The sequence below is a fragment of the Acanthaster planci genome, linkage group LG02 (genome assembly GCF_054643075.1).
Source record: "Acanthaster planci isolate LZ-2023a linkage group LG02, COTS_SCS, whole genome shotgun sequence".
Taxonomy (NCBI): domain Eukaryota; kingdom Metazoa; phylum Echinodermata; class Asteroidea; order Valvatida; family Acanthasteridae; genus Acanthaster; species Acanthaster planci.
The window spans coordinates 15,657,248-15,684,386 of record NC_141778.1 but is presented as its reverse complement, the minus strand read 5'-3'; the positions used below and the strand labels follow the sequence as shown (position 1 = coordinate 15,684,386).

General features: G+C 41.0%; 1 protein-coding gene across 2 annotated transcripts; it reads right to left on the bottom strand.

The window, feature by feature from the left end:
- Nucleotides 1-1,099: 1,099 nt before the first annotated feature.
- LOC110973231 (uncharacterized) lies at nucleotides 1,100-27,127 on the bottom strand. 2 transcript variants are annotated; one of them, XM_022223900.2, is made up of 23 exons: nucleotides 26,995-27,127; nucleotides 24,113-24,199; nucleotides 22,608-23,063; nucleotides 22,209-22,278; nucleotides 21,186-21,295; nucleotides 20,580-20,670; nucleotides 19,310-19,626; nucleotides 14,598-14,708; nucleotides 14,082-14,196; nucleotides 13,416-13,535; nucleotides 12,975-13,172; nucleotides 12,084-12,443; nucleotides 11,560-11,703; nucleotides 10,834-11,025; nucleotides 9,536-9,704; nucleotides 9,051-9,163; nucleotides 8,113-8,271; nucleotides 7,429-7,521; nucleotides 6,210-6,775; nucleotides 5,726-5,805; nucleotides 4,861-5,211; nucleotides 3,682-3,789; nucleotides 1,100-3,056 (listed from the first exon to the last, which is right to left on the bottom strand). In XM_022223900.2, exons 2-23 carry the CDS (start codon nucleotides 24,190-24,192, stop codon nucleotides 2,965-2,967), a joined length of 4,095 nt encoding a protein of 1,364 aa, XP_022079592.2. In that variant the 5' UTR covers nucleotides 24,193-24,199; nucleotides 26,995-27,127; the 3' UTR covers nucleotides 1,100-2,964. The 2 variants fall into 2 exon arrangements, with proteins under 2 accessions (XP_022079592.2, XP_086989337.1); XM_087133211.1 differs by lacking the exon at nucleotides 26,995-27,127 and adding an exon at nucleotides 23,364-23,457 and having other exon boundaries at nucleotides 24,113-24,192.
- Between the last annotated feature and the right edge of the window lie 12 nt (nucleotides 27,128-27,139).

Genomic DNA, 27,139 nt, shown 5'->3' with positions numbered 1-27,139 from the left:
GTTGAATACTGGTACTTTAATATTCAAAATACAGGCTTTTGAGTCTAAATGAATAATTTCATGAAATTTTGTCTGAAATTCGAAAACGGCTGTGATGATGGTGTCCAGACATCGGGCAAGGATTCAGCTGACTTGGCTGAGTATTGCCTGACGTGGCACCCTCAAAAAAATCTCAGAAAACCCCACATAAACACCTACCATAAGAAGTTTTTCTAAGTTAATAAGGTAACTTCTAATTAACGTTGGTGACTGTATAATATGGTAGGCTAGTCGCCAGACCGGACTTAAAAAGGTGGCGAAAATTAGGGACCTGGCAACTACATGGTGATGAATGTTTATTATTACAGAAAGAGTTCCACACATACATGTTAAAAACTGTGTTTATGTGCCTACTTTTTATGTACTAAGGCCTAGGCCTATCAGTATCATGTTTATGGGAGTTTGGGCCCTGTATTTAGCATGTTTATGGGAGTTTGTAATTGTATATAATGAGCATGGAGGAAGGAAAACACAAACCTTACACATGTTACAGTTCCGCGTAAACTGAGATTTTCGAATCAGAAGATTGGGCATTTGATGAAATTTCACTTCTAATGAAAACCCAAGGTAAATATACTTGGGCCTACTGCCTGGCTCCATCAAGTTCACCAACACAAACAAGGCACTTGGGACGAAAATTCGAAGTGCGTCACGTTACCACGCCACGTTTTTACGCTAGCCTAATGGTTTTTGAAATTCGAATGGAGCCGGACTGATCAGGGTACCGATCAAATCTGCCCTGAAAATGCAATTTAGACTGATCCATACCTCTCTAAAACTTCTGACCCATGTTTAAAGACCGTGCAACCAACTATTTTTGAAAAAATCGGAGTCTTTTACTTACCACCAACTTGAATAATTCGAGCCCCGCGGCTTCGCATGCATATGACAATGCGCGTGCGCTGGGCGTTTGATGGCCCCAATCACCGTATCGACTCGACCATTTTTGGAGGCGGGCGGTGGATTGAATTTTTTATTTATCTTTTTGTTTTAAAACCCGTTTCAGAATTGCCCACTGGAGAAGCCACTCATGCAAATAAAACAAGCAAGTACATCAGCATTCGTATCATCGTATAAATAATGTATGTTTAATTCACAGATTCTGCAATTTAAAGTACAAGGTCAATCCCAAAGTTTGTCAAATGGGCTTACAACTAGTGCTATTGTTGTTTCTTCATTTACATACACCTCTGTGTATGTGAAGCACTGAAGTAAGACTTGAAAAAAGAAATGTTACAGGTTTTCCCAGCAAATTTCAGTCGAAAATTCATGCACTTTTTCCTTAATATGGTCTGTCAAAAACTTTCAACTGAAAGGTGAAAAAAAATCAAACAAAACAAAACTGGGCCACGAAATTGAGGCACGGGCTACCATTTAACATGAAAACAAACTTGTCTTTTGTCTCCTTACAAGCATATTATTCACATTGTTTACTTCTGTGAATACACATATTTTATATCAAAATACGAATCAGGAAGTACATACCAAAGACAACCAAAGGGTATTAATCATTTCTCTGTACATTTATTTAAATATTAAATATTCACTTGACTTGTTTTTTTCTTTCCAAGAAACCCCAAATTGATGTAACATCAGGAAGCATGTAATGAATTGAAAATGCTGGAATTGAATTCTCAATCAATCTCTTTCCCAGGCTTCCAAAAATTTGAATGAACCCAATGACTAAGTGAATTTGAATCGACTTGTTTAACAAATGACAGCTAAAATAATGAAAACAAAATGACACTTTTGATGTTGGAATGTGAATAAAGAAGGGCATGCAATCTGAAATGAACTGGAATGAAACTAATTTTTTTTGGAAACTTTGGCTGGGAAAACCTATATTTTAGACCTGTAAACTAAGATTGTTCATTCTTGAAATAGCATAATATTATATCAAAGAATGACTGCCTTAAGTGACCTTCTGAATAGCTGAAAATGTTACTTTACTCTGGTGGGACATGATCCAACAGCCTTCCACAGACAAGTACAGATGTCATGACCCATTCATTCACCAAGGCTGGGGGGGGGGTGAGCAGTCAAATTATGTAAGCTGTAATAGCCTATTCAATGGAAAGCTACAGCCAAAAATTCACTCGCAAACGGTTACCTTGGCAACACACCAAGTCATTCTGTCCAGCCCACTTTTCATGCAAGCAACAACTGCATCTCCCAAATGCCACACGTACTGCGTACTCAGGGCACGTATCATACAAAGCGAAGGATGTGAGACTTTGGCCAGACACTGGGTTGCAAAACTGTTTCTGTGGCTATATAAACTGAAACACCACAGATTGTGGTAACGGTCGAACAATGCACTGGTTAGGCAGGGGCCATGTGGTTGAGTCCTGAGCTAGATATCAGAACCAGGTATCCGAGCATGCATTACAGATGATACCAGAAACTGGTTCTGAATATGGGAGCGGGTACCCACTGCCATGAACAATTTTATAATATGTAGTAACTTTCCAAACAAACAAAATGAAATGCTTTAAAAGGAAAATTTCAAACTGAAAAAACTAGACTACTGCATATTTCAAGTTTACTTGTACATCTATGTCCAAGCTTGATGATGAACGACTTGAGTCAGATAGAATTAGAATTTTCAGTCTGAATGCCTATGTTGAACATTGTTTTTTATGCTCTATGCATGTTGGGGTTGGGGTCTTCGGTGGGTTCCCAAGTTTCACCTCAATGGGTACCTATCCAATTTCTGCACCACCCACAAATGTACACCACTCTTTCTGTACTAATGCGTTAAGCCAGCATAAAGGGACTACAATTCTTTGATACTCTTGTCTGTCTCTTGAAACTCATCACTGTGACTTGGGATTAATCATGAAGTTAGCCTCAGAGAAAGGAAAAACATTTTAGGATGGACTCTTCACAATGACCCTCTCCCAGAATGATTTTGTTGATGACTTATCAGTCTTTCTTGGCGAGCTGCTGAATACTCTGCTCTTGCTGTCGGCACTTCCTGAGACGAGTATCTTGCCGTCTTATCATGACAGCTATATCTAGTCAAAAAATTGATGCCAAATATAAGACAGGTTTAATACAATCTGGAGACAAATGACATGAAATATATATGCTTCACCATCAGAACAGACTGAATGTCTTTTGGGGAAGAAAGCATGAAGGACTTCTAAATTGGCCAAGTGCCCAGTCTCGCCTGTACTTGTTCATACAATTCAGTGCAACTTCAATATCTTGAGGTCAAGTGCTTGTCAGAATCCACTGGCTGAGACTAGATGTCTATTTGAGCGTACATCTGAAAGGTATGCAGTAGCATACCTATGTCTAATGATGCCAGAGGCTAGCGGCTATGGCTGTTTGCATGTTTTTGTAATTCCCAGCTGCAAGCCAGTCCATTAAGGCACGGTCTGATATTCGTTTTAGTGAACTCTTAATTTTATTATCAACAGGTTACTAATAATTGTCAAACTTACATCAATTTCTATTAATGTTATTTGACCATGATTCCCTAGAATTGTATGAAATAACTATTTCATTGTCAGAACTGTGTAAAAAATGAATCATCTACATGAAACTATATTGACAGTAGTTAGGACAATATACTGGAGCTGCATCAATTTAACGCAAAACACAGGATGCCAAAGTGAACTCTTATTTCATGTTTACCTTTATTTTCTTTCTGCAGATGTCCACCCATTTTACTCAGTCCCTGCAACTTGTCCTGAAGACGCTTAAGTCGTTCATTTTGGATCCTCAAATCTACACCTTCTTCACCTTCAATAGTACCCAAAAATGGGGCAATATCACTTTTTTGGCTGACAGAAATAGGTTGCTTGCATACAGTTGCTAAATTCATACAGAGTGTGTTATATAGCATAACACTAGAAGAGAGAGACTGGATATGGTTGATTCTCTCTTTAGAATTTCAGAATTGAAAGACTTTGCTAGAATTATTTTCCAAAGGGTAACTCGCATTTGCTTGTATCTTCGACCATCAGGTGCACGGCTATGCAAAATAAATCTACCAACAGCTGTAATGAAATACAGATTATATTCACATAGGCTTAGTCTGGCCCAAAAATAGTGGAAGGAAAAGACTAGCTATATTCAGTATAAAACTGGTCAACAGTGCACATCACTGACATTGCATCTAAGCTTTATGGTGCTTTTGTATTTAATCTTATTTGCTTTTGGCAATCCAAAGCTATACATGTACCTCAGTAAACGCAAGCACTTTCTAGTCTGATCATTAGACCAAAGTGAAATAACCCAGCGCACATTTCACCCTTCCAGTTTGATTTCAAAGGAGATGCTGACAGTGCAAAACCCTGAATTATGTTGCAGAACTTTTTTTCTGACAACTTGCCAAACCCTCAGTTTAGAGTGCCCGTGTTTACTGGAGCATATCTTCAGATCACCAAAAGCAAACAAGCTAAAATAAATTGCATCATCAAGCTACTGAGTCCTCTTTCAAACCTGCAAGTTAAAAATACTTCTAGCTGACATTTTAAATGGACAGAATTTGCTCATGCAATTTTGGGGGGAAGGACACACTGTATGATAAGGAGATCACTAAACCACACAGTGAGGGCCTTTTATGTCACAGAAACTGTGCCTTAATGTGACAGTATACTGAATGGATATTGTGAAAAAGTGAAAGAGCATGTAAATCCAACAGCAATATCTGCAAACATAAAAAGTATCATAAATTGATTCTGGTGCTCTTTGACATGTTTAAATGCAGTTGGGCAAAGACAAATCTGAAGGTTGAGAGAAGTACAATTCGAAAGGTGTTTTCATGAATGAAATTCTATTCTAATTTTTTGCACAATGGGAGGAACTTACTTATTAATGATGACCCAAGATCACCGTGAAAGGTGCTGCCAGCCTTGTCAAAATCAGGACTAAGGTCTGGTGTCCTGTTTCTCTCTGGTGTATCAAACACAGTAACTCTGTGAGAGCCTGACTGATGACTGTTATTGTGAAAGATGTTACTGTGGACGTCCTCAAGCATGTGAGGACTGACACCCAGCAGGCTAGCGACAGGAGACCGCGGTCTGAGCAGGAAGTCTGGCTCTGGGGTGGTCCGGGGACTGTCCCTTGCCGCTGGAACCGAGGACAGGAGGCTCAAGTCCTCAGTTTTCGGTTCTTGATCTTCCTTCACCGGGGACGAAGTTAAGAGTGGTGCTGTCATACCTGGTGAGAGAGGTGAGAGAAATTAGACTCTTTCTTAAAGTTGTGGCTGCAGCAGATACTGTAAATAATGTGTTGCTATGGTAGCCGCTGTCTAACTGCTGCAGCTGTTTCCTATAGACATGTGTGCTAGGACAAGCCACAGCCAGTTACATCGACTTCAGGTATGACCTTACAATAGGTGCCTGAATTACTCTGATCAGGTCCAAGTGTCTCTGCCTTGATAAGGAAGGGCAACGAAAAGTGGACCAAGGAGTCTATCCTCCCTGTCCAGAGTGGTACCTTTTCGTGGTAGTGTGTTGTCTGCATAACAGTAGGATGTTAGCACCCACACTTTGCTCACGATCATTGTGATCAGCGAGTGTTCCCTTGTATGTCAGTGAAACCAGCGTGCATTTTGCACTAAAAATCTACTGGAATACATAACACTGTGTTGCGGTGCCTACTACATGTATTGGATATTCTAACTTGCACAAAACAAAGCACTGGAGTATACGAATTCCAATGTTCAACCTACCTGGCTTTCCCTGCCTCGTCATGGGTGTCGTGCCGTACCCCGATTCTTTTGTGTTCGTCTCTTTTGGTTCTTGAAATGTGCTGAAAAATTCAAGGTTGAAACAAAAGATTGAAAATTGGTTGATTTTTTCACATGCAAAACAGACTGCACAATAAAGTCATATTTCATCAGGGTATAAAATTGCATCTACAATTACAACACGAGTGTGTCTTGCATGGGTGTTTCAGGCTGAAAATTTTCCTCTTGGGGCGTGGAAAAACTTCACAACAGTTTATGGCCTTCCTTAACCCTAACTGCTAAGACATTTATCCCTATTGCACCACTTCGCACAGTTTGGAGGACCGCATACCTTGAACTTGCCGTCTATACATTGCATTTTAAGTTAACAATAGTCGCTGAAATTAACCATCCTTAATTGTACAAAAGCCTACCTGTTGAGTTTGGTGAAACTGAAATGATTAGGGCGAAAAAACGTATTAGTCACCTTTTATTTATAACTGGACAGGTTGGACTAGCTGATGAATTGGTGGGAGAACTCTCTTTTGTTGACCGATTTGCAGTTCTTGGAATGTTTGGTTGACCGGACACAATGCCGTACATCTCAAGGAGAAGGGACCTCAGTTCTTCATCTGTCAGAAGCTTGGATAATTCTTTTTTAGGCCCTGAACTTGTCCGAGTTTCTTTGATTTGGGAGGTAGGTTTGTCTTTCTCCACTGTAGCAGTGGGAACTATGGCGGTGGAATGCCCCACAGACTGGGGCAAGTCTTTCTGTAAATTCGTCGGACTGGAATGAGGCTTTGTTGTGACGACTTTTGTGCGAGTTTCGTTACTGGCCGATCCTTTTGTGGAATCTGCTTTTGTCTTGTTTGAGAGTTTGTAGTCTCTGACGCTGGTTTCCGTGTTGAGTTTCCGTCTGTTCTGGTTCATAACAACAGCGCTAGTAGCTCTGTTTGTTGATCTGGTGGTTTGTTGAGGTGGAGACTTTCTTGGACTCTGTTTGGACGGAATACTTGCTGAAGGACTGGGGCGAGTTACTGCTCTCTGGAGTTCCTGATCAGAAAGAATTGGAATTGATACGAAGATTTACAGGTTAGGAATTTTGGTTAAAGGGAAAACCTGACAAAATGAATTGGATCTGCCCTCTGAAATGAACTTAACTGAAGCAAAACTCTTCTTTCTGAGAGAGAAACAAACATGAAACATATCCTTTACACTGCCCTTGATTATATTGTAGAGCATTCCTAGTTTAAAAACGTCCATGCCATGATGACAGGAAGGCTGGCACTGAAAAATGGGGGATTTACCACTTTGATTCTAAGGCTAGGTCTAAATTACTTGGCTTCAGCTTGAAATGACACATGTGCTTATAGAAGCCTTAACCCAGTGACTTCATCTACTTGGTATTTCCCATAGGCTCATTTGCAGCCATAGCCATCAATTCGGCTTGACCATGGTAGTAACTGCATTATTTTGCAGTCCGTGGTCGTGTCATGACATATTTCTTTGTCCTTGTCCAAGTCATAAATCAAGGGTAGTTGAATACTTTTAAACTAATATGAACGATGGCAGGAATAAACAATCATAGGAATTACTATCACGTCTTGATAAGGCATAAAAAGAAGTGTAGTTAATTATGTACAAATGTCATAACTCTACACATGTATGTTAACAATGTTTAATCTTTGATTCGATCTGGTACCAACCTTGATCTCCAGCTGGTGCTTGAGTTTCAGCCTCACTATGTCTTGTTCCAGCCTCTCTATGACTGTCCGACATTCACTATGCTTTTTAGAAGCCTAAGAATAAATGTGAGTAGTCCTGACAGTGAAAACCAACTAGTTAAGCTGTACAGCCAGTGTCTATCCCGAAACTCTTTGACAAGTTTATACACCAACAGCTAAGAGTTATATAGGATGAGATCTGCCTCCCCCAAATCATTTGTTTTTTTAGCCTAAAACTCGACCATTGTGGGCTGTATGAGTCAGTTGAGAAAAAGTGGGTTAGTGCATGCAAATAGATATTTCATAATGCCCCCATCACACCCTGATGATGACCAGGAAGACCCCGCTAAGTTGTAAAATTTCATTAAAATGTGGCTAGAAGAGGATGAAAATAGGAATATAGGGTGAAAACCTTTGCTTACAAGATCATACTGGGTGGTCACATGACTTTTGACAAATGTCCTTGGGCGTTACTCTGGGTTTGAATGAAATATTTCAATAAAACAGAGCGTGTTGCAGACTATTTTACTTGTACAACTAGTTTTTGGCCAATGTACTCAAAATTTCATATCAACTATTTTATTATTTATCTTTTCAACTTACGAAAGCTTTAGTGTAAGTTTCTATGAGGACATCACAGTACTGACATAATGAATCAGTCCTCACCTTTTTCAGAGATGCCTCCAATTTAGCTACCACTGAGCTCTGCTCTAACCTCTTGGCATTTTCGTTCTCTTGTTCCTTCACCAAGTTCTCATTGTTCTTGGTCAATTCCGACACCTGGACCTTATAGCGGTCTCGTTCAACAACCAATGCTGATTTCTCCTGATAATTAGGATAGCCAGTAAAAAAGATAATACCATAGGCCAATGTTGTGTTTGAGTCCATCACAAGTCTCTGTAAGTCCATCACAAGTCCGACACAAGTCATTCAGTCTTTAGCCAATTCACAAGCTATTCAAATGAGCTGTGACAAAAGCATCCTTTTGTCATCACCCTGTTACTTATGACTGGCCCAGTGGAGGGACTTGTGAAAGGACTTGTGATGGACTCGAATACAACACTGTCATAGGCCATACATCAAGACTCTGATGAACGTGCCACTGAGTATGCTTGGCTACTGAGTTACAGGCGCTCAACAAAAAGTCATTCACTTTTCAAAACTTCCATAAAGAGGCTTCCGCAGTGGTCATTTTGCAGGGCAGTTCTTTCCACCGGGAAACCTCCTTTGTGCATACATGTACCTCATGGAACAAACACAATGGCCTGCAAGATGGCAGCCATGCAAAACCTCTATTAGTGCAAGTATTCACCACTTAAAATATGCATAATATCTCAAACTAGAACAGGGCTCAGTTTATGGCTCTGATAACCACTCTCTGTTTAAGACAACGGCTCCATGTCACTTGCGAGGAAATTTAGTGTCCTTAGTTGTATCAGTATGCAAACCTCGCAGGATAAACACAGGAAAACAAGCCCAAATTACTACTTACTTGAAATACACCATGCACTAGGACAATAGCAGAAACTGTCAACACTGTAAGTATGCATGTTTACAGCTGAGGGCGCATTTTGGCCCACAGAAGCCAATAAGTTTCTCCTTACCTTTCGGAGTACGTCCAGACACTCATTCAACCAGTGAATTTCGCTCTGCAGCATGTCTATCTCACTGCGCTTGGCAGTGACTTGCCTCTGCATGCTCTCAGCAACTCGGACAGCTGCACAGCAAAAGAATGAAGACAGAAGAGAGAATCATAGCCCCAAAAACCCTCCCTGATCATTGATGACGGCTGCCATTTCCCACATTTGCAGCCGGTGGGGACAAAGGGAAGACGTGACCTCTTGTAAGTCCAAATTTTCTTCAATAATTTTTTGGGACTACCTCATTTTTCCTCCACCCAAAAGCGTGTGAAAAGACCCCCAAATTTGCCTCACCTCTAGGGAAAACCACTCAAGTTACATAAAGAAATCCTCATATTTCCTCCATCCCCCCTCAAAAAAAGATTTCGCCCCTACTTAATTTGGTTCTGGATCTGCCCTTGAAGGTGGAATGTTGCGCAAAGCCCCCACTGATTGATTCCCCCACCGACCTTTGCCATCTATGGCTGCTGTAGCCTTGATCGTCTTGTGTACAGTCTGTAACTCTCTCTGCAATCCCTGTATCTTGGTCTTGTATCTGCTAACGTCTCGCCGGTGATTCTCTTCCATCTCAAGCAGGTTGGCCTTTAGCTTCTCCCCCTCAACGGACATCAGGTCCATCTGGCGGAGACACAGGGTAAAATTTATCTTTTGAAGCAGACACACTGCTCTTGCTAAATTATCGGACAGGGCAGTAAAACTGAACAACAAATCAAGTCACAATTCTTATACAGTCATGTTTGTCACTGTAAACTTCAAATGAAAGGCAAGCATGTGATGCACTGCTAAAAAAATGATGAATAAATAACCTGGCTAAGCAAAATGCACTGACTTTAGACACAGTAGTTTTTGAACATAGTTGAAAGAGAAAGTGGGGAAAAACTACACAAGGCCAGTTCACTCAGTATGAAAGACGTGCAAGCAAGAATTTGGCAAAATACCTGTGCTATGAATTCATGAAAGTTAAATACATGTCAACTGTGGCGTAATGTCATTGCATATAATTCAGGACAGCAGGTTGGCATTTGTTTTGGCACCAAGTAAAAATTAGCCTCAAAGGGGTTGGCTGTGCCTTGTCCATCCAAAATTCAGCAGCCACGTGAGCTAGGAACCAAAGATAGCTTAAAATAGACCGATTGCACCCTCTAAGTCACATGACCTATAGTGGGTATCAAATATCAACAAACACAATGTCCACCAAAGCAAAGTGCTTAAGTATCATTTACCAAAAATAAAGCCGACGGGTACCGTACTCAGACTACTGATATGCTGGGTACTATACCATAACTTGGCTGTATTGTTTATAAGTAACACTTGATACCCACTACAGGTCACATGATTTAGCCGGTGCAATTGGTCTATTATGAACAATTAATATAAGAATGTCTCACAGGATGAGAAAAGTGGACAGAAGTCTTGCTCAATAAAAGTATTCTCTCTTCCCCAAAATTACACTGTACAGTCACAAACAACATGTGGTTCCTGCTCTTTCACTTTGCCAAAGTGCCTGACACCTACCTATCATGTATTACAGTGACTACAGGGCCTAATGAACTCCATGAAGCTGCTTACTGGTTGTTAATGCTTAGGTAATTCATATGTTAAGCAAAAAACTGGTTAAGAACCAGTCAGAAGCAATAACCGTAATGTGGCTTTTGGGCCTGTAACCTGTTTCTGGTAAGCAGATATTGTTTTGCAATTTTCTGTACTCAGACGCCTTCATGATACATGTATTTGCCTCCCTGGGTACCTGCGTCTTGGCCTCCTGCAGTTCTGCTTTCAGCTCCTCCTTACTCCTGGCGACTGTCTCCGACTCCCTGGCTGTGCCCTGTGCCTCCTCCTGGAGGCGCTTCTTGTCCTCTTCAAGGCTCTGCAGTCTCTTCTCGCGGATCTTCAGCTTCTTCTTCAAGTTCTCCTGAAGGAGCTTTGAGTCTTGCAGCTCCTTGGGTGTTGGGGGGAAGGAGGAAAGAGCTGAGATGCAACTAGTCAGGAAGAGTACAGACAGGAGTGCAATATCGACCACTAACACAAATGCTGGTGGTCAACGTCTGAAGACTCCATGTAGAACTATTAGGCAGTATGCGTCCCGTTCAGAGAACCAAAGATGTTAAACCACATACGTCAAGCCCACAAGTTTTTGATTAATTTCCCAACTGATAAAACGTTCCCTTTTCGTTATAACGATGATCAATCAAAAAGCCTGGCCATATGGTGGGCTTTGAAAACAGTAAAAATTAAAAGTAACAAATACCCTGTTTGCTTCTTCAGTGGTTTCAATCTAATTGAAGGAATGTGATTGAATAAGTGGTGGATTGTTTCACTAACCAGAATAATTCTCGGGGTTGGGCTGGCATATTCAGGGATGAAAATAGCCTCATGTGCCTGAAGTACAGAAAACTGATTTTCAGCAGAATGTGCAGAATACTAACACTGCTTCATACAAGGATTGAGCGGGGCAGTTTTGTTTAATACCGACCTTTGTCTGTCTGTCCAGGATTTCCTTCAACTGCAATCGTTCCTGTTTCCAATCCTCGCTGGCTTTCTTGGTGACCTCTGCCAGGTGAGCCATACTGGATGTCTGCTCCTGAAGCCTGCTACACTGCTCCTTCTTTTCATTCACCTGCACCAAACAACGCAGCATGAGCTTAATTTACAGTGTGAAAACAATATTTAAATCGATAATACAGAGAGGTCAGGTGATTCCTCAGACACCTTCAAATTGAAGATTTTTCTGCTGGCGGAATTTTAATTACCTTCAAGACCAAATAATTTTTCTGTTGGTAAAACTTGCAATTTTCAAGACCATTTGTAAAGATTTTGATTGATTTCTTCACCTACAAGTTTTGTTTATTACACGCATGGTACCATTATTGTCTAGCACATCTTGCTTTCTGCTTGTGAGGGAACAAAATCAAAGTCAACTGGTTGAAGTTTTCACAAATCAATGTATCATGCACCTGGGTAACAAATATAACTTTGTCAAAAATTATATGGTCCCACCTGCACCTGCAGCTGATCCCTTGCACTCTGCACTGTGCCAAGCTCAAGGTTTCTCTCTTCCAGCAGCAAGACAAGGGACTCTCTCTCCCTCCGTATTGCTCCCAGCTCCTCCCCCCGTTTCTCCAGGTCCGACATCACTCCGGCCTTCTCCTCCGTTACCCTCTGAAGTTCCTGATGGACCTCTGCCAGCGTTCTGGTCAACTCCTCCTTGCATTTCGTGATGTCTTCCAATTCTTGCTCTCTCTGTCTGAGGTCTGCCGTGAGTGTCTCACACCTAAGAGTGATGTCGTTGATCTTTGACGTCATGCCATCTGTCAGAGCCACAATGCGATGCTTACTGCTTTCCTCTATTAACAAGACCTGTTAGATAAATGCAGCTGCCTGTAGTATATAAGGTTTGGAGAGGATCTGTCTGCAGAAGGAATTTTCTTTATTAAAACATCTATTAGGCATAATTTTCTCAGGCATACCAATGAGCAACTTTTCCAAGGAAATAACACAGAAATAAAATCCCCCTTCATTGACAACATGACAACATTCATTTTTTCTCCTAAATCTGAACAAAAATAAAAAAACAACTCTTGCAGTGGCATAATACAGGCAGCTCGTTAAGAGTATGTTCATCAGATCTGTTTTATAAATTGTTAACCGTTGGATGGGATGGTATCAGACTATTTTAGAATTCATGTGGGTTCCAAACTTTCCTTTAATTTTTTTTTCCAAATCTGGCGTTAAACACTTAAATATGTGTTATCACGAAGATGAAATTAATGTGACAGGAAATTTCATTTTTATTCTTCCAATGATGCTTTCAACTTCCAAAGTTGAAGAGTTAACCTCACTTTCAATTTCAATATGGTCGACTCAAAAAATAAAGGTCCATTCTCTCACCTTCTCCTCAGCCTGCCTGGTAGACTCCTGCTTGACCTCCTCTACCAGCCTGCCAAGCCCCTCACACTCGCTAGTCTTCCGCTCCAGCTGGCTCTGAAGGTCCTGTAGCTTGATGCCAGACTCCTGCTCCAGGTTGGACAGTTGGCAGTTCTTCGCCTGCAAAGTCTCCACGTTGGCCTGTGCTTGCGCTGCAGATTCCTGTGAAAGCATCATACAAAGAAATCACCGACTTGAAAATTCCCTATCAAGGCCAACGTGAAAGTTTAAATATGCAGTATGAAAGAAATACAAGTTACACAATTTGGAGTATACGATTTCCAGTCAATATGAAAATTTACCAACTTTACAAAACAAAAGCAGGGTATCTCTTATAAAATACCTTCTAAGTCAGTACATTTCAGTACCGTTTTAACATTACGCCAGATAACTGAGAAATCCTACCTTTGCATCATGTAGTTGTTGTTCAAGCTTTTGTATTTGATCATGTAGTTGATTCTTTACCTCTAAAGAGGCTCTGTACTGCTGCTGAAGTATTTCTACGTCAGACGACAGAGTGTCACACTGACGAAATTCAGAAAAGCAAGTAAGAAAAGTACACAAATGACTATGCAAGCAAACGTCAATCAAAATCATGTTCTGGGCAAGGGTTGTGAGAGATGAAGCCACAACACTTGGATCGTTATACGGCTTCAACTGATATGAAATTATAGGCAACACTTTATCATGACTGACACATATACATGTTGGGATGAAGACAGAAAAGTTGGATCAAGATCAACTCTGCAAACTGTCTGCGGCGAGTTGCAAAAGTAGGCCCATACAAACACAAGCACTGGCCCAAAGAGCATGCAGCGATGTCCCCCTTAGGAACATGAAACTAGGTTCGGAAGAAAGTGCCACATTCTCTATGTTAGGTGAATTTAACTGGCAGAAACACTGAGAAATGAAACCAAACCACTTATTTCTGGCTTAATTTCCTCTCCTTTGAGCGGAGATTACTGCATGCTAAGTTTTATGAAACACCCTCTGTTATCATCCCCTAATGGTTACAATACTTGGAGGACTAACCCAGTTTCAAGGACAATTATAGAAGTCATCAGGATCTACCTTTGTCTGAAGTGCATTCCTGTCACTTGCTGTGTCCTCTTGTAGTTTTTCCAGTCTTTGCTGTAGTTCTGTTATTTGGTCTGCCTTCCCTTCCAACTGCTTCTGCGCCTGCTCCCTGCAGGACAATGGGAAAAAATCCTCTCAGTCTGAGGTTGCAGTCATGTGTATTACTCTTGATACAAGCAGGTGTAGGAAAATCTGGCATGCGTACTCTCAGATCACTTCGGGTGAATGATCAATGGTTATCTTTGTGTCATCCTGAAATAACCACGTGATGAAAGAGTAACACTCCTGACCTGTTTGAGAGCTTACTCTTACTTAACTCTTGCTTAGCCCACAGGTTGTTAATCCTGCCGTTCATTGCTTGGGGATGTACATGTGTTAGTGCGAGTACCTCAGTGGCTGAGTTTGGAAAACAGCATGTGTATCAGTGACAGGGGTCACTGTAACTGCAGGAGCTATGTTGTGTTGGCCTTCTAAAAACACTGTGTCACCAAACATCATTCGTCTACTTACTGCGTCAGGGCTAGCTGCGACTGCAAACTGAGCGTCTGTTTCCGAGCATTTTGAGCCCGTTCAGTTGCCGCATTCAGTTGCTTTTCGTGCTCTTCGCGCAGGCTACGCAACCTGGAAAAAAACACAAGCAGACAGAACCCTTTTCCTGGAATTTCAAGGCTGTGCTAGCAACAGTAAGTGAAAGTATGACAGGGGAACTATATTCATCAGTGGCTCCTTTCCTAAAATGTTCGTCAACTTGTTGTTAAACATGAACTTAAAATCACCCACTGAACATTATTAACAGGATTTCAAAGTAATTTTTGACAACGAAATGTGATGAATTTCACACTCTGACATACGGAAAAAAGTCCATTTGTGATTCACGTAGACAGAAACCTTAATAGACAGAAATCCAGGTGAAGAAACCAAATTTTATGCTTCAAGAGATTAGACTGAACAAACAAGAAGTAATTAAAACCCTGCCTAATTACCCCAAAACTTCTCTGACAAAAAAGGTCAGAAAAATAAAAGAAAGCAGAAGTTTTAGACAGATTTTGAAGAAAGATAAAGAGGCCCTTCTCCTGTCATGTTTCATTAAAATTGACTGATGTTACCTGAAACTTTGGGTGCAAACAGTATGTGACTGTTTCTCACAAATGGAGGATTATGGAACATTTAGGAAGGATTTCAGTAAGAATGTCACAGGAAGTTAAAGTTAGGCTGCATTGGAATATTGTCTGGAGCAACATGTAGGTCTTGGTCTCAGCCCATTGGAAACATATGGGCACATGCTGACAACAGACGTAGCCATAGGTCTTGAAGCTACAGTGGACACAGATTTTTTTATAACTTGATACTATTCTGCTATGTCTAAAAACTATTTCACAGCCCTTTAGGGTTAAGAGATTGATGTGTATTGAAAAGTGCCCTTTTAAAAACTGTTTGGAATTGTCACTGTTTTTGTCAGACAATGAGGGCACTGCTGCTTTGATGTCAGTCAGGGAAGGCACTTTTCATTTTTGCCATAAGGTTGAAAATTCATGGACAAAGATAAACAAGATGCACCTTTAAGAACCTAGAGAGTGTAGAGGTGAGTCAGTCAACTAGCAGATGGTCATTAAAAGCAGTTGGCCCATTGATAACACTAGGTCCAAGTTCCTTGGGATGTGAGGGCCGAGGATAATGCTCCCACACATTGACTTTTTTCAAGGAATATTTCTTTGAAATCGGGGGGTGAAACCTTCATAAGAAAATGAGATGAGTCACTGGCTTACATCAGTTAGATGTATTTTGATTGGTCAAAAGATTTAGTCATTAATCAAGAACAGGGTGATGTAATTTTCAGTATTATAATTGGTCAATTGTATTCAGCGATCAAGTCAGAGGGTACCTTGGTAATCTTTTAGATTATATGAAAATGAATGTTTTGTTGAGACATTGAGAAGGAACTGTAGCAACAGAGAGTTTGCATCTGATGAGACAAGTATTCAATGCTTTAATCCTGTAAAGTATTTTCACATGAAGAAAATACTTGTGATTGTAAAGTATTTTGCTATGGTGAAATAATTGTAATCAAACAGGAAGATTTTCCTCACCAGCTCCCTGTTTGACTGTGAGAAGCTTTGCTCATGTATTCGAAATAAAGATACTTTCAATGTGATGTTCTTGACCAAGTTTCATTCCTCACTGTCACCATCTTTTTGAGATTGTCTGTGTTGATGCTGCTGAGGACAGTCAGTCTAGTTTGGTTCACTGAGCAGGTGCTGAACCTCAAAATCAGAGCTCTTGTTAAGAGCCACAGACAACATTGTCACATGGAGGCAGCATCAGGAGAGAAAGCTACCTGCACATAAAAGCACACGTGACGTACATGTATAGTGCCAATCAAAGTCGGCGGAGTTAAAGAAACTGAAAACAGGCAATTCACAATAGTGAGATCTGAGAGCGGGAAGAGGACCAGGAGCATTAAGACACTTGAGATCAAGAGACGAGTCAGCTAAAGTTGGTGTGACTACCGAAGGTGACAGGCAGACTAGAAAAGAGGAGAAAGAACTAATCCCAGGCTGAGCCAGTGAGGATACAGGTAACAAGTCCTGGAGGGACAATCTCAGGAGCTGCTGAGAGAGAGAGAGCCAGGTACTGAAGACTATGTGACAACGGTTCACTGATACAGTGAAAACTCATTCTCATTGCAAGTGTGTGCAAACTGACAACATTGAGTTAATTGTACATGGTAAGTTCATGTAGTGTGTGTAGTGCTTTCAACATATCAATTGTTTAATGTGTATATGAATACATGTAATTCTAGGGATAGAATTAAAACTAGACTGTGCTCAAGGTCTATGATGGCTCGATCTGATAATGATGAAGAGCTGAGCTGACATATGCTCAAAGAAATCCAAACAATAAATTGTCAAATAACCAGTCTAATTAGCAACTTCATCAGTTGGAATTGGAAAAGATTAAAATGCTACAGAAAGAGCACGAGTTTGAAATTCAAAGATTAATGGTTTAAAACACAGAAAGGAGAGGAGGAATATTGACATTGTAAATTATGAAATAGATTTGGGCAGAAAGAAAAACATCGTGTGCCATTTGAACATGTTACAAGGATGGGTAGATTGTCACAGTTATTATGTACAGTTAGAGGAATGGGATCAGAAAGCACACATGTAGGACACAGTGAAACTAGTGAAGGAGAAATTGATGGAGAAAATCTGAGTGACACACGCCCATTAGGTGGGACCGAAATGTGAGAGTAAGCTAAAATATCTGAGGAGCTGAATGATCATCAGACAGATGAGATGAAGAAACTGCTTTCAGAACATCCTGAGACAATGACAGTTGTACTGGCAAGAACGGATGTAGCGAAACATACGGTGCATACAACTTCAGCAATGCTGATAGGGCATATTAAGTTCCAACAGCCATGAGAGAGACAGTCCAAAATTAAATTGGAAAGATGTTTGCTTCAGGAATCATTGAGCCTTCCAGAAGTCCATGGGCATCACCAATATGGGCGTTTCACAACAGTGCACCTGCAAAAGTTTGCAACATGATGGCCAATCACAATGTGCGAAATCTGTCGACCCAATGTGCGTTTGGAAATGGTCGACAGATTTCGCGCTTTGTGATTGGCCAATGTGTTGCAAACTCTTGGAGGCACACTATTGTGAATTGCCCGTATTGTTACTGAAGACAAAAAAGGATGAACAGTTAGGTTCTACACAGATTCCTGCAAACTTCACGCAACCACTGAGTTTGATGCAGAGCCTGTTCCATGGACTAATAAATTGATAGACGAGACTGGGAATGCTAAGTGTATGTCCACTATTGATCTTACTGAGGGATATTGGCAAGTAGTGCGTGATGAGGGAGGTCAGCACTTGCTGTTCGGTATAGAGTGATGCCATTGGGAATGCAAAATGTGTCAGCAACACTCAGATGATACTGGATGCGAGACATTTGTTTGTGTGCAGGTGATTGTAAGTGAAACATGGGCGGACAATAAGACCCATGTTAGGTCAGTGTTAGACAGGCTCAGGCAAACAGGCTTGACAGAAAAACCAAGTAAATGTAAATCTGAGAACCACAAGATCTTGTCGGCAATGGCAAAGTGACTGATCTAACTGATCTAACAAAGAAAACTGCACCAATCAATGTAATGTGGAATGACGCATGTGAATATGCCTTCCAGCTGTTGAAGCAAACAACGGTGAGTGTACCTCTTGTGAAAAGCCAAGATTCTTCAAAAGATTGAGTGCTACAGATGCATCAAATAGGACTGTATGCTGTCCTTAGCCAGAGAGGAAAAGATGGGAAAGAAGATTCACAAGTATTTATACAGCAGGCCTTTCACTATTCAGACAGGGCACAAACCCCTCACTTGGCTAGAACAAATGAAGGACGGTAATCACAGACTAGTAGGATGGTCACTGTTGTTGCTACCATGCAAGATCAGTGTTGACCATAAACCAGGTACCAACAACAATGCAGATGCACTATTTATCACATCAAAGTAAGCTGGAAGATATAAATAATGATTTTCCAAGTAAGAGTACATGTATATTAGAATACTGTTTGAAATAGCTGTTTCTGATGATTGATGTTTACACTGTAGCTCTAGAGTTTATAAAACCTTATTGTAATTGTTACAATTTCACATGTTTTGCTGTTAGAATTGTGAAAACAAAATTTACTCACTGTAAACACTTCTGAGATAGGGTTGCTCATCTGTTTCACTGTGCACTTAAAAATGATGAATCATCAAAGAAAAAGCACATCAACCCAACCTAAAAAAAGCGAAGGCATTTTCTTGGGGGGGTGCCAGAGTCAATTTGCCAACACCCCCCCCCCCAAAATAATTAACTCCAGGTGGCAAATAGAGCTTTGGTTGAATCCAAACGTGGTACATCAATGATATATATTGGCCATCGACATTTCTCCTGAAGCATGAAATGTAGCATAGTGCAGATTTCCATTTTACATGACACGGGGTTGGCAAACTAGTTGCAAGTTGGCAAAGTGACTCTGGCACATCACCCTCCCTCCAAAGAAAATGCCTTCGCTACTCCCCTGGATTCAAATTACCTACGTAGAAAACAGTTTGACATCAATTTTAACGATATATCCCTCGTCAAATTACACAGGTCGGGTGTAACAGGGACAGAAATAAACCACACATCAGACCCAAATTTATAGAACGACTCAAAGACTTTTCCATAACATACATCTGCTTCTGCTCTTCCCCATTCTGTTTCCACCTTGCGGCAAATTGCTCCTTCGCCTCCATCAATCCAAGCTCCGCCTTCCCCACCTTCTGCCTCATCCCTTCTAGCTCCTTCTCATAGTGCTCCAGCACTTCCTTCAGTGAGCCCACCACCTGCTCTGAATCCACGGGGCCGGAGTAGGTTATTCTGTGCACCAGAGTGAGCCCTCTCTTGGTGGCATGGCTGACGGTGAGGCTGGCAGCCTGGGCCAAGGCAGCACTGCAGGCTTGCAGTTCCATGTGAAGGCTGGACACCCTCAGACTTGCATCTTGTAGAACCTTTTAGAAGCACATTTATCACACACCTACTTGATTTGGCACATTAAAGGGTCCACACAATGAATTTTCCTTAGACACACTTTCAGTGTATGAAAACTGTCTGACATCCTTTGGGGGTGTACTGAAAAGTGCACATTTTTAAAGATTTGAACTTGTTTAAACTTTTCTAAACAACTTACGGCACTGTTGCCGTAATGTCGATCAGGGAAAACAATGTTAATTTTATGCTTTTTTGTTCCAATTTTGAACACAAAATTTACTCCCTGAAACATTTTTAAGAAAGAGTTGGTCGTTGGCCGATTACCATGTACCTGCAGAACAATAAATCATCAAATAAAAGGACATTTTGGATGGCAAAAATATCAAATATTCCATCTTTTTTTCAGAAATCATGAGTTCTGTTCACGAGTATGGATATTTGCAATTAACATAAAAACCCAAAAGATGGCAAGGTACCCTTTAAAATGGCAACACAAAAAATTGAAAATAATTGAAACACAAAGTGCATTTTCAAGGGTTGAATTAAAAAAAATCTGCACTGCGCGGATTCTCTAACCCTAACAATCCCAGATCCTTCAAAATCCATCTGGTGGTTTATGCATGATTTTTCCCTTGATTGATGGAAGTAGAACCCTTCTCTATTACTCAACATGCATAAAAGGGGTCAATGTCTTTAACGTTTACCTTAGAAGGACTGCCATTGGCCATTTGAGGTATGGCGGACACAATAGGAGGGCGCTATTTGGTCGGGATAAAATCTTTTATGTTTACTCTAAATTTACACACTTCAAATAGCGCCCTCCTACATGCATTGTGTCTGCCACGCTGCTAACAGGTTAATTGGTTTCCAACAGTGAGGAGTATTGTGGAGGATGCAGAATGGTTCACTGCAAAGTTACAATCGATGCAGATGTTCTCATTGCCATGACTAGAATGGACGCACCAAGATTTACCTGTGTCTGTTGTTGGTTACTTGTTTCAACGTCAGCGAACGTTTCCTGGAGCTGGTTGATGAGTTTTTCTTGGCTCTCCGCCTCCTTACGTCTGTGGAGAGTTCAAGTAAGGAGGCCAACTAAGTCATGACGGAGAGTTTAGGGAAGGCTCCAACACATTACTAAAGATGCGTAAGTCACCAAAGGAGCAAATATTGCATGACATGTAATACCTGGGTGCACACTTTTTCTGTTTCTGTGGTTGAACCCCAAAAGGCGAAAATCGGACAATGGATCTATTTGAGTTGAAAACTGGGAAAAAAAAACAAGCTGAAGTAGTGACTTGACTGAGGCCCCAGCTCAAGATTAGATTTTACTTTTGTCTTCAACAAAACGTCCTCACATGGTCGTAGACTAAAATGCAGTCCTAGTGATTCTAAACTCGCGGGGGTCAGACACAAGTCCAAGACAATGTCAACATTGTAAAAAAAAAGGACTCTAAAGTCCAAGTCTACATTTGAGCAATGGTTCGAATCAACTCAAGCTCAATTCCATTCTCGAGTTTCTAGTCTTATTTGTCCACAATCTTGGCCTCGGATTTGGATCATGCATGATCTTACTACTTGCCTGAGTTCAAGAACTGAGTTCCTACCAACGATGGTGTCATTCAGTTTGGTCTGCAGGTCCACGATAGCTGTCCGAAAGTGAAGCTTCTGCTTCTCACAGATATCATTACACTGTGCACAAATTGACAGTTATCAAGTCAATAAAGCCAAGATTGATAAGTTAGGAGGAATTAGACAAATGGGTTGAGTGACAGCAGAGGACGCTGTTTGAGGATGCATGCTGTGAGAACATTGGGAAATGTTTAATGATAGATCTAAAGAGCATTTGAAGGACATCCTTTTGCCGTGCTATGAAATGCAGTCTAAAATCCTCTGATTCGCTGGAAGGTGATCATAAGACAAGTCAATTGAAGGCAGAGCAGGAAAATGAGGAAAAATGTTGGTGGGTCGAGGGAAAAAACTGCAACCAATCAGAGACTGACAAAGAATCCAAGAGTTGCATTTGGCCACAGTAGTGGTAGTAGGAAGAGGGGCTTGACGTGGCATCGCATGGCCACTAGGTGACAGTGGCGACCAACTTTCAGTAGGCCTGCTGGCTTTTTCCCCTAGTAGGTTCAACCAAGCTTGTCAAGTCAATAGGGCAGTGGTCAGAACAGCTGCAACTCATCTCACCAAGTTGGGGTGGGGATGCGGGCAAGCAACCCGACCTTGTAAAAATTTTTCTCGCTTTGAATGCCTACTCTGACATAGATCTTTCTGGGTCGCCTGACCCATGCAATCCAGCTCAACATGCTCAACATATGCAGCAAGGTATGAGACGGAGAGAACCCCCCCTGCTTTGTGTTGGTCATTGTCTCGCAGGAATCTGGGGAATTCCTTTCAGACATCTTGGGGGGGGTGTGTTAAGTAACAATAGTCTGGAATGTGTATAGGGATTGGACATGTTGGGGGGTACCCCTCGGTCTCATTTCTTGCTGGGTATAATGCTCAAGGTAGAGATGAAGGTGAAAAATTAATAAGATCTGCCACTCTGAATACGTCATCAAGATTGCTTGAGCAAGGAAATTAAGGAGCCCTCACGAACCTCTTTCAGTTTTGTGTCAAGGTGCAAAACCTGAGCTTTGGTGTCCTCTAGCTGCTTTTCTAGTAGGCTCCTGAAAAAAAGACACAAATTGGCCAAGCTCGTCAAAGATTGCCAAAGTTAAACAGGGAGACTCTTTAAAGCAAAGTTTTGGTATTTTATCACAAGTGCCCCATTTCTAGCCACTTAGGAGAAAACATGGTGGGCAATTTCCAGAAGATAAAGACTGGATTATTTTTTGAGTTATTTTCAGGTCTTCAAAATACTGGAAAAATTGGGACATTTTACACCGTGGGTAAACTGTGACTGTTCAAATTGAAGAAAATAACATATAACTACATGTATTTTTTGTTCTGTAATGCAGTCAAAGTACATTATTAAATTTTTGAAATTGTCATTCACCTTGTTGCAGGATTAGAAAGTGGAAGCTCTGGCACTGTCGGGTGTTGGAACGGTTCTGTAATCAAACCCCCTGCCGAATATATCCGGTGATGGCTGTCAACCATGGGTACAGTCAAGGGGTCGGCAGGAGCAGCACTGGTGCATTTGGCAGGACTGGACATGCTCAGAATCAGCGGGTGCTGATCAGGTACCTCGTCACCGACCTCGGGCACAGCGGGCTCAGGGTGGGGGCCAGTAGTGAGCGAGACAGGCAGGGCTGGTGGTGATGAGCTGGCAACATGAGTAGTGCTGGTAGGAGTGAGTGGGGTTACGGTGGAGGAGTCTGTGGAGGCAGGCTGGCCCAATTGGGAAGGCTGGCCCGATTGGGAAGGCAAGGAGGAAGTTGTGGCCTTGGCAGCTGACAGTGCCTTTGCGATTGATTCTCGGTTCTGCTGAGCTAGCTGTCTCAGCTGTGCTCTGAGATGAAAATGACATTTACATACATGTTCATGTAGGATGTGTTTCAGTTGCCCTGTGTGAACAATTTTTCATCATTTGCATAGCCAGAACTTTCAAGAGACTTCAGTAATTCACCTCTAATGCACAGATATTGCAGCAGGGTCGGCAGCCATGCAGTCCAAGGAATTTTAGAAAAGGAAATGAGTGCCAACTGCTATTGCATGATGTACCCATAACGCTATCGGAATTTTGAGCCAACTAGGAAACAAATTAGACTCTCAGAACAAGGTTGAACAAAAATACTAAAAGGTTTCTCACCCAATCATTGAAATGTCAAAGTCTGCTCCTTCCAAAACTTTCACACTTCAGTTGAAAACCATTAATAAGAGGTCCTTTGGGCTTGGCAAATTACCTTGTCATATCAGGAACGTTATATGATCAGGAATTAAATCAATTCAAAACAAAAGATCGGGACCTCGCCGTTTCCTTGTTACAAACACAATCTTGTATTAACAATGCTCTCATTAACAAAGTTCGACTCCATTCTGCATGCCGTAAATTCACGATTCTGACATTTTCAAAAAGAGGTAGATCACAGGCAGTAAGTCTGGAATGAATTCCGAATGACTAAATCTAAATATCATAGAATTCTGAACACTACCTGTACATGTCAAAATGAACACAGGCATCAACAAATGTACATATACCTGAAGTTATTTGGCAGCAAGCTACATGTAGAGTTTTTTCGACCACGAAAGGTGTTCCACATTTGGCCTAAATAATGTACGAGTTTCACCACAAAAATTTGCAAAAAATTTGAAAATGGGGTCAGAGATGGCAGTCTTGCCATTCCCCCAGGTAGTTACCCTGCTGTCCGTGGTATACATTTAAATCTCCCCACTCAATAAAGGTGCCCCTTTTTAAAAAGTAGAGCTTATGAAGGTTGAAAATCACGGAGGCCAGACACAGAACTTTTTCCTTAACACGTAAAGCTGTTTTCCTTTGTGTGGATGAGTCGACAAAGCAAAAAACTATCTTTGCTGAAGTGGACATGACGGATAACTTACTGCAGATCAAGGATGACCTTTTGTTCATATGAGGAGGTGGTGGCTGCTGCACTGTGCGTTGGAGAACCAGAGCCGCTCATTTTGCTCCTAAGAAAATCACAAATACCGGTATTTAAGACAAAGGATTGTTGGTTCCTATGGAGTATTTGAACAAAGTATTCAGCAACTAGTACCCTGTTCTGGGCCAAAAATACACTGCCTTGTGGGAAACACCTACGGGTATTTGTTATTAGCTTGGGTAACTTCAGCTTTCATGAGCATGACAAAAAGAAAGGGAAAGAATTCCATATACCTGTCACTCAGTTTTCCCTGTAGTGGCCTATTTAGCCATCTGAAAGAAATAAAATGTCATAATAAGTCAAATTCAACTGTGAAAATATTGAGATATTCACACAGAAAACATTAGGGCTAGGCCTAAGTATTTTTCCAACCAGTCTCATAGGGTTTCAAGCAGCATCGGTAAAATTCCTTCCAGAGAAAGTGAAATATCCAGCGATTCAGTGTGGCATTTCTTTTAAAACAACAAGATGATTTGGTCATGAAGGGTCAATTTAACAAAGCACTTTCATGGTAATGTGCCATCTTGTTCACATGCAATACTTGATGAGAGTGCATATTAGAATGATCGCATGATGATTTGGAAGCGTACAAATTTTTGATTGATGTGCTCAGCCATGCTTTTTCTCTTTGAATAGGATGGCACATATCATGAAAGCGTTCACTGTGTTGTTTCAAAGCAAGTATTTATTTAAGGAAAAAAACATGATGGGATGACGGCCCGATATACATTTCATAATAATTTCCCCTTTTCTGGAAATGTCTCCTTCAAAACTGACTCTTCAACCCTTCAGTTGTGTGGAAGAAGTGTGTACCATAAATAACCTATCAACACTTGTCTTCCTTCATTTGACTGTGACTTGAAAACTACCAAAAAGTGTAATTTGATGACAAAACACTGCTTTTGGGAGAGAAACCATTTATAAGTTTTCTTTGAAAAAAAAAATTTTCTGTCATGGACCATAGTTTGTGCACAAGCCAAAATAAGGTACAAGGTGGGACCCAGATTTGAAACGCTTCAGGCATGGATGCTGTGGAGAATTACTGATCTGATACAATAACACCAAATAAAAAAACTCCATACAGAGTCACTTGACACCCTGTGCACAAAACCTATGAGACTGTCTGAAAAATCTAGGCTCGATGTTTTCAATATTTTCCCAGCTATATTTGACTCTTTCTGAGGACAAGTTAGCCCTCTCTGATGGCTGATATACCACTGTAGCGAAAAATACAGATGTCTGATTGTGGAACCCTTTCCTAAAATTGTTATGCAGGATCAAATACCCAGAATTCATCAGCAGGACCAACTGGCGTACTGCACATGTACACCATATGCGTAATAACCACAGGCATTAATTAAGTTTACAGGCATTCAATTTTGCATGAGAATCATTTATCCATAGCAGTGCATGTATACGTGTACATACGTTGATGAAGTGCTTGAACATGCACATGTGCACACACACATGTAAATCATGGCCGACTGGTTGACAGGGAGCCAAAATTGAAATGATCAAAGTAACAAACGACAATTTGCAATAGCTTAAACATAACATGGTAACCTTTTTCAAACACTCTTTCATTATTAAGATATGGAGCATTTGTGGAAGAAACTGGAGAACAATTCAAATTTCAGGTTTAAAAACACCCTTTTTTGCATTTGGAAACCTTAATGTACACACACATTTTTCACCCCATTTCCTCGCAAATGTCACTTATGATTAACAAAAAACACATCACAAAATGAAATCTGAAACCTGATGATATTTCTCTGGTATAAATGCAGCAAACTTTTACAGAGTGTGGAAGATCTCCACAGGTGGATTTTGGTATAGTCAGCAAGCAACAGACAATGACCACGACTTTGCCAAATTTTAGCACATGTGCACAAACTAATTGGAAGGGGTGAACATACGTGAAAGAGAGAATGTCTCCTCAAAAGGGGGCTTTCCCCAAGTGGGCTGGGATCCCCAAACCCACACACTATCATTTTCCCCCATATTTTCCCTTCATACATGTATGTCACTCAAGTTTCTCTATGAAAAGGACTGATATTCAACAAAATTATTTTGATGGCGTCTTTTTCTCATATTTTACATGTAGCCCTATGTCCCATTACAGACGCCTGCTTGTAATCCAAGAAGTAAATAGTAAAACTTGGGTTTGAACAGCAGCCCAGGGGTGGACTGTTGCACTAAAATTACAAAAGTGATCCCCAGGGTGGCATGGCAGGGCAATGGTCGGACCCCAAAGCCTGCATGAAAAAAGGCCCTTTTTTGGGAGACATTCTCTCTTGGGGGACTGATTTTAGTCCAAGAACAACTCCCAGTTTTAGGATAATCTCAGAATTCTGATGTACACCATTACTGTCATGGAGCTACATGTACATGTATTAGGCCTAATAATAGCTCCATAGAACTGCTATGCCCAAGTCTAGGCTTAGGAAAAACTGTTTGGAGATAGTTCTTGGCCTTAAACTATACGGACACTGCTGCTAGTGAAACCATTGAAGAAAAAGGTGAAAATAAATGGGAAAAGTGTTATCAATCATGTCAATATCAAACTAAGGAATAATGAAAAGTAGCCTCATGTGTTTCCAAACACTTTCGGACGCAAATCTATGACCTTAATTCGCATATGGCTCATGCAGGGCTTAATGAATGGAGGAATTGTCCTCCGTGATCGATGGCTTGCATTCCACTGTATGTCTATGATTCCACGCAGTGAAAACCCCAATCATGCTTACATGTACACTGTACATAGGCCTACGGTACCACTTCTGTTCTGTACCAGAATCATTATGCCAGTACAAAAATACTTACCATCAGTATTTAATCCACGGTTACTTTTCACATCGAAGTAGGCTGACTTACATACACAATTAACATGAAGGACAAACAAAAGCGCGAAAACGATATAACTAAATGTATGTCATGTAGCTTGGAGATAATATTTTGAATTACCGCT

What these genes read in the sequence shown, in the direction of transcription:
- LOC110973231 (XM_022223900.2), bottom strand. Translation starts at nt 24,192, where the DNA reads ATGAGCGGCTCTGGTTCTCCAACGCACAGTGCAGCAGCCACCACCTCC. An exon ending in CTTTCTAATCCTGCAACAAG is followed by an intron (nt 22,279 to 22,607) that starts GTGAATGACAAT and finishes TCTTTTTTTCAG; the next exon opens with GAGCCTACTAGAAAAGCAGC. An exon ending in GGGATCAGCTGCAGGTGCAG is followed by an intron (nt 11,704 to 12,083) that starts GTGGGACCATAT and finishes TGTTTGGTGCAG; the next exon opens with GTGAATGAAAAGAAGGAGCA.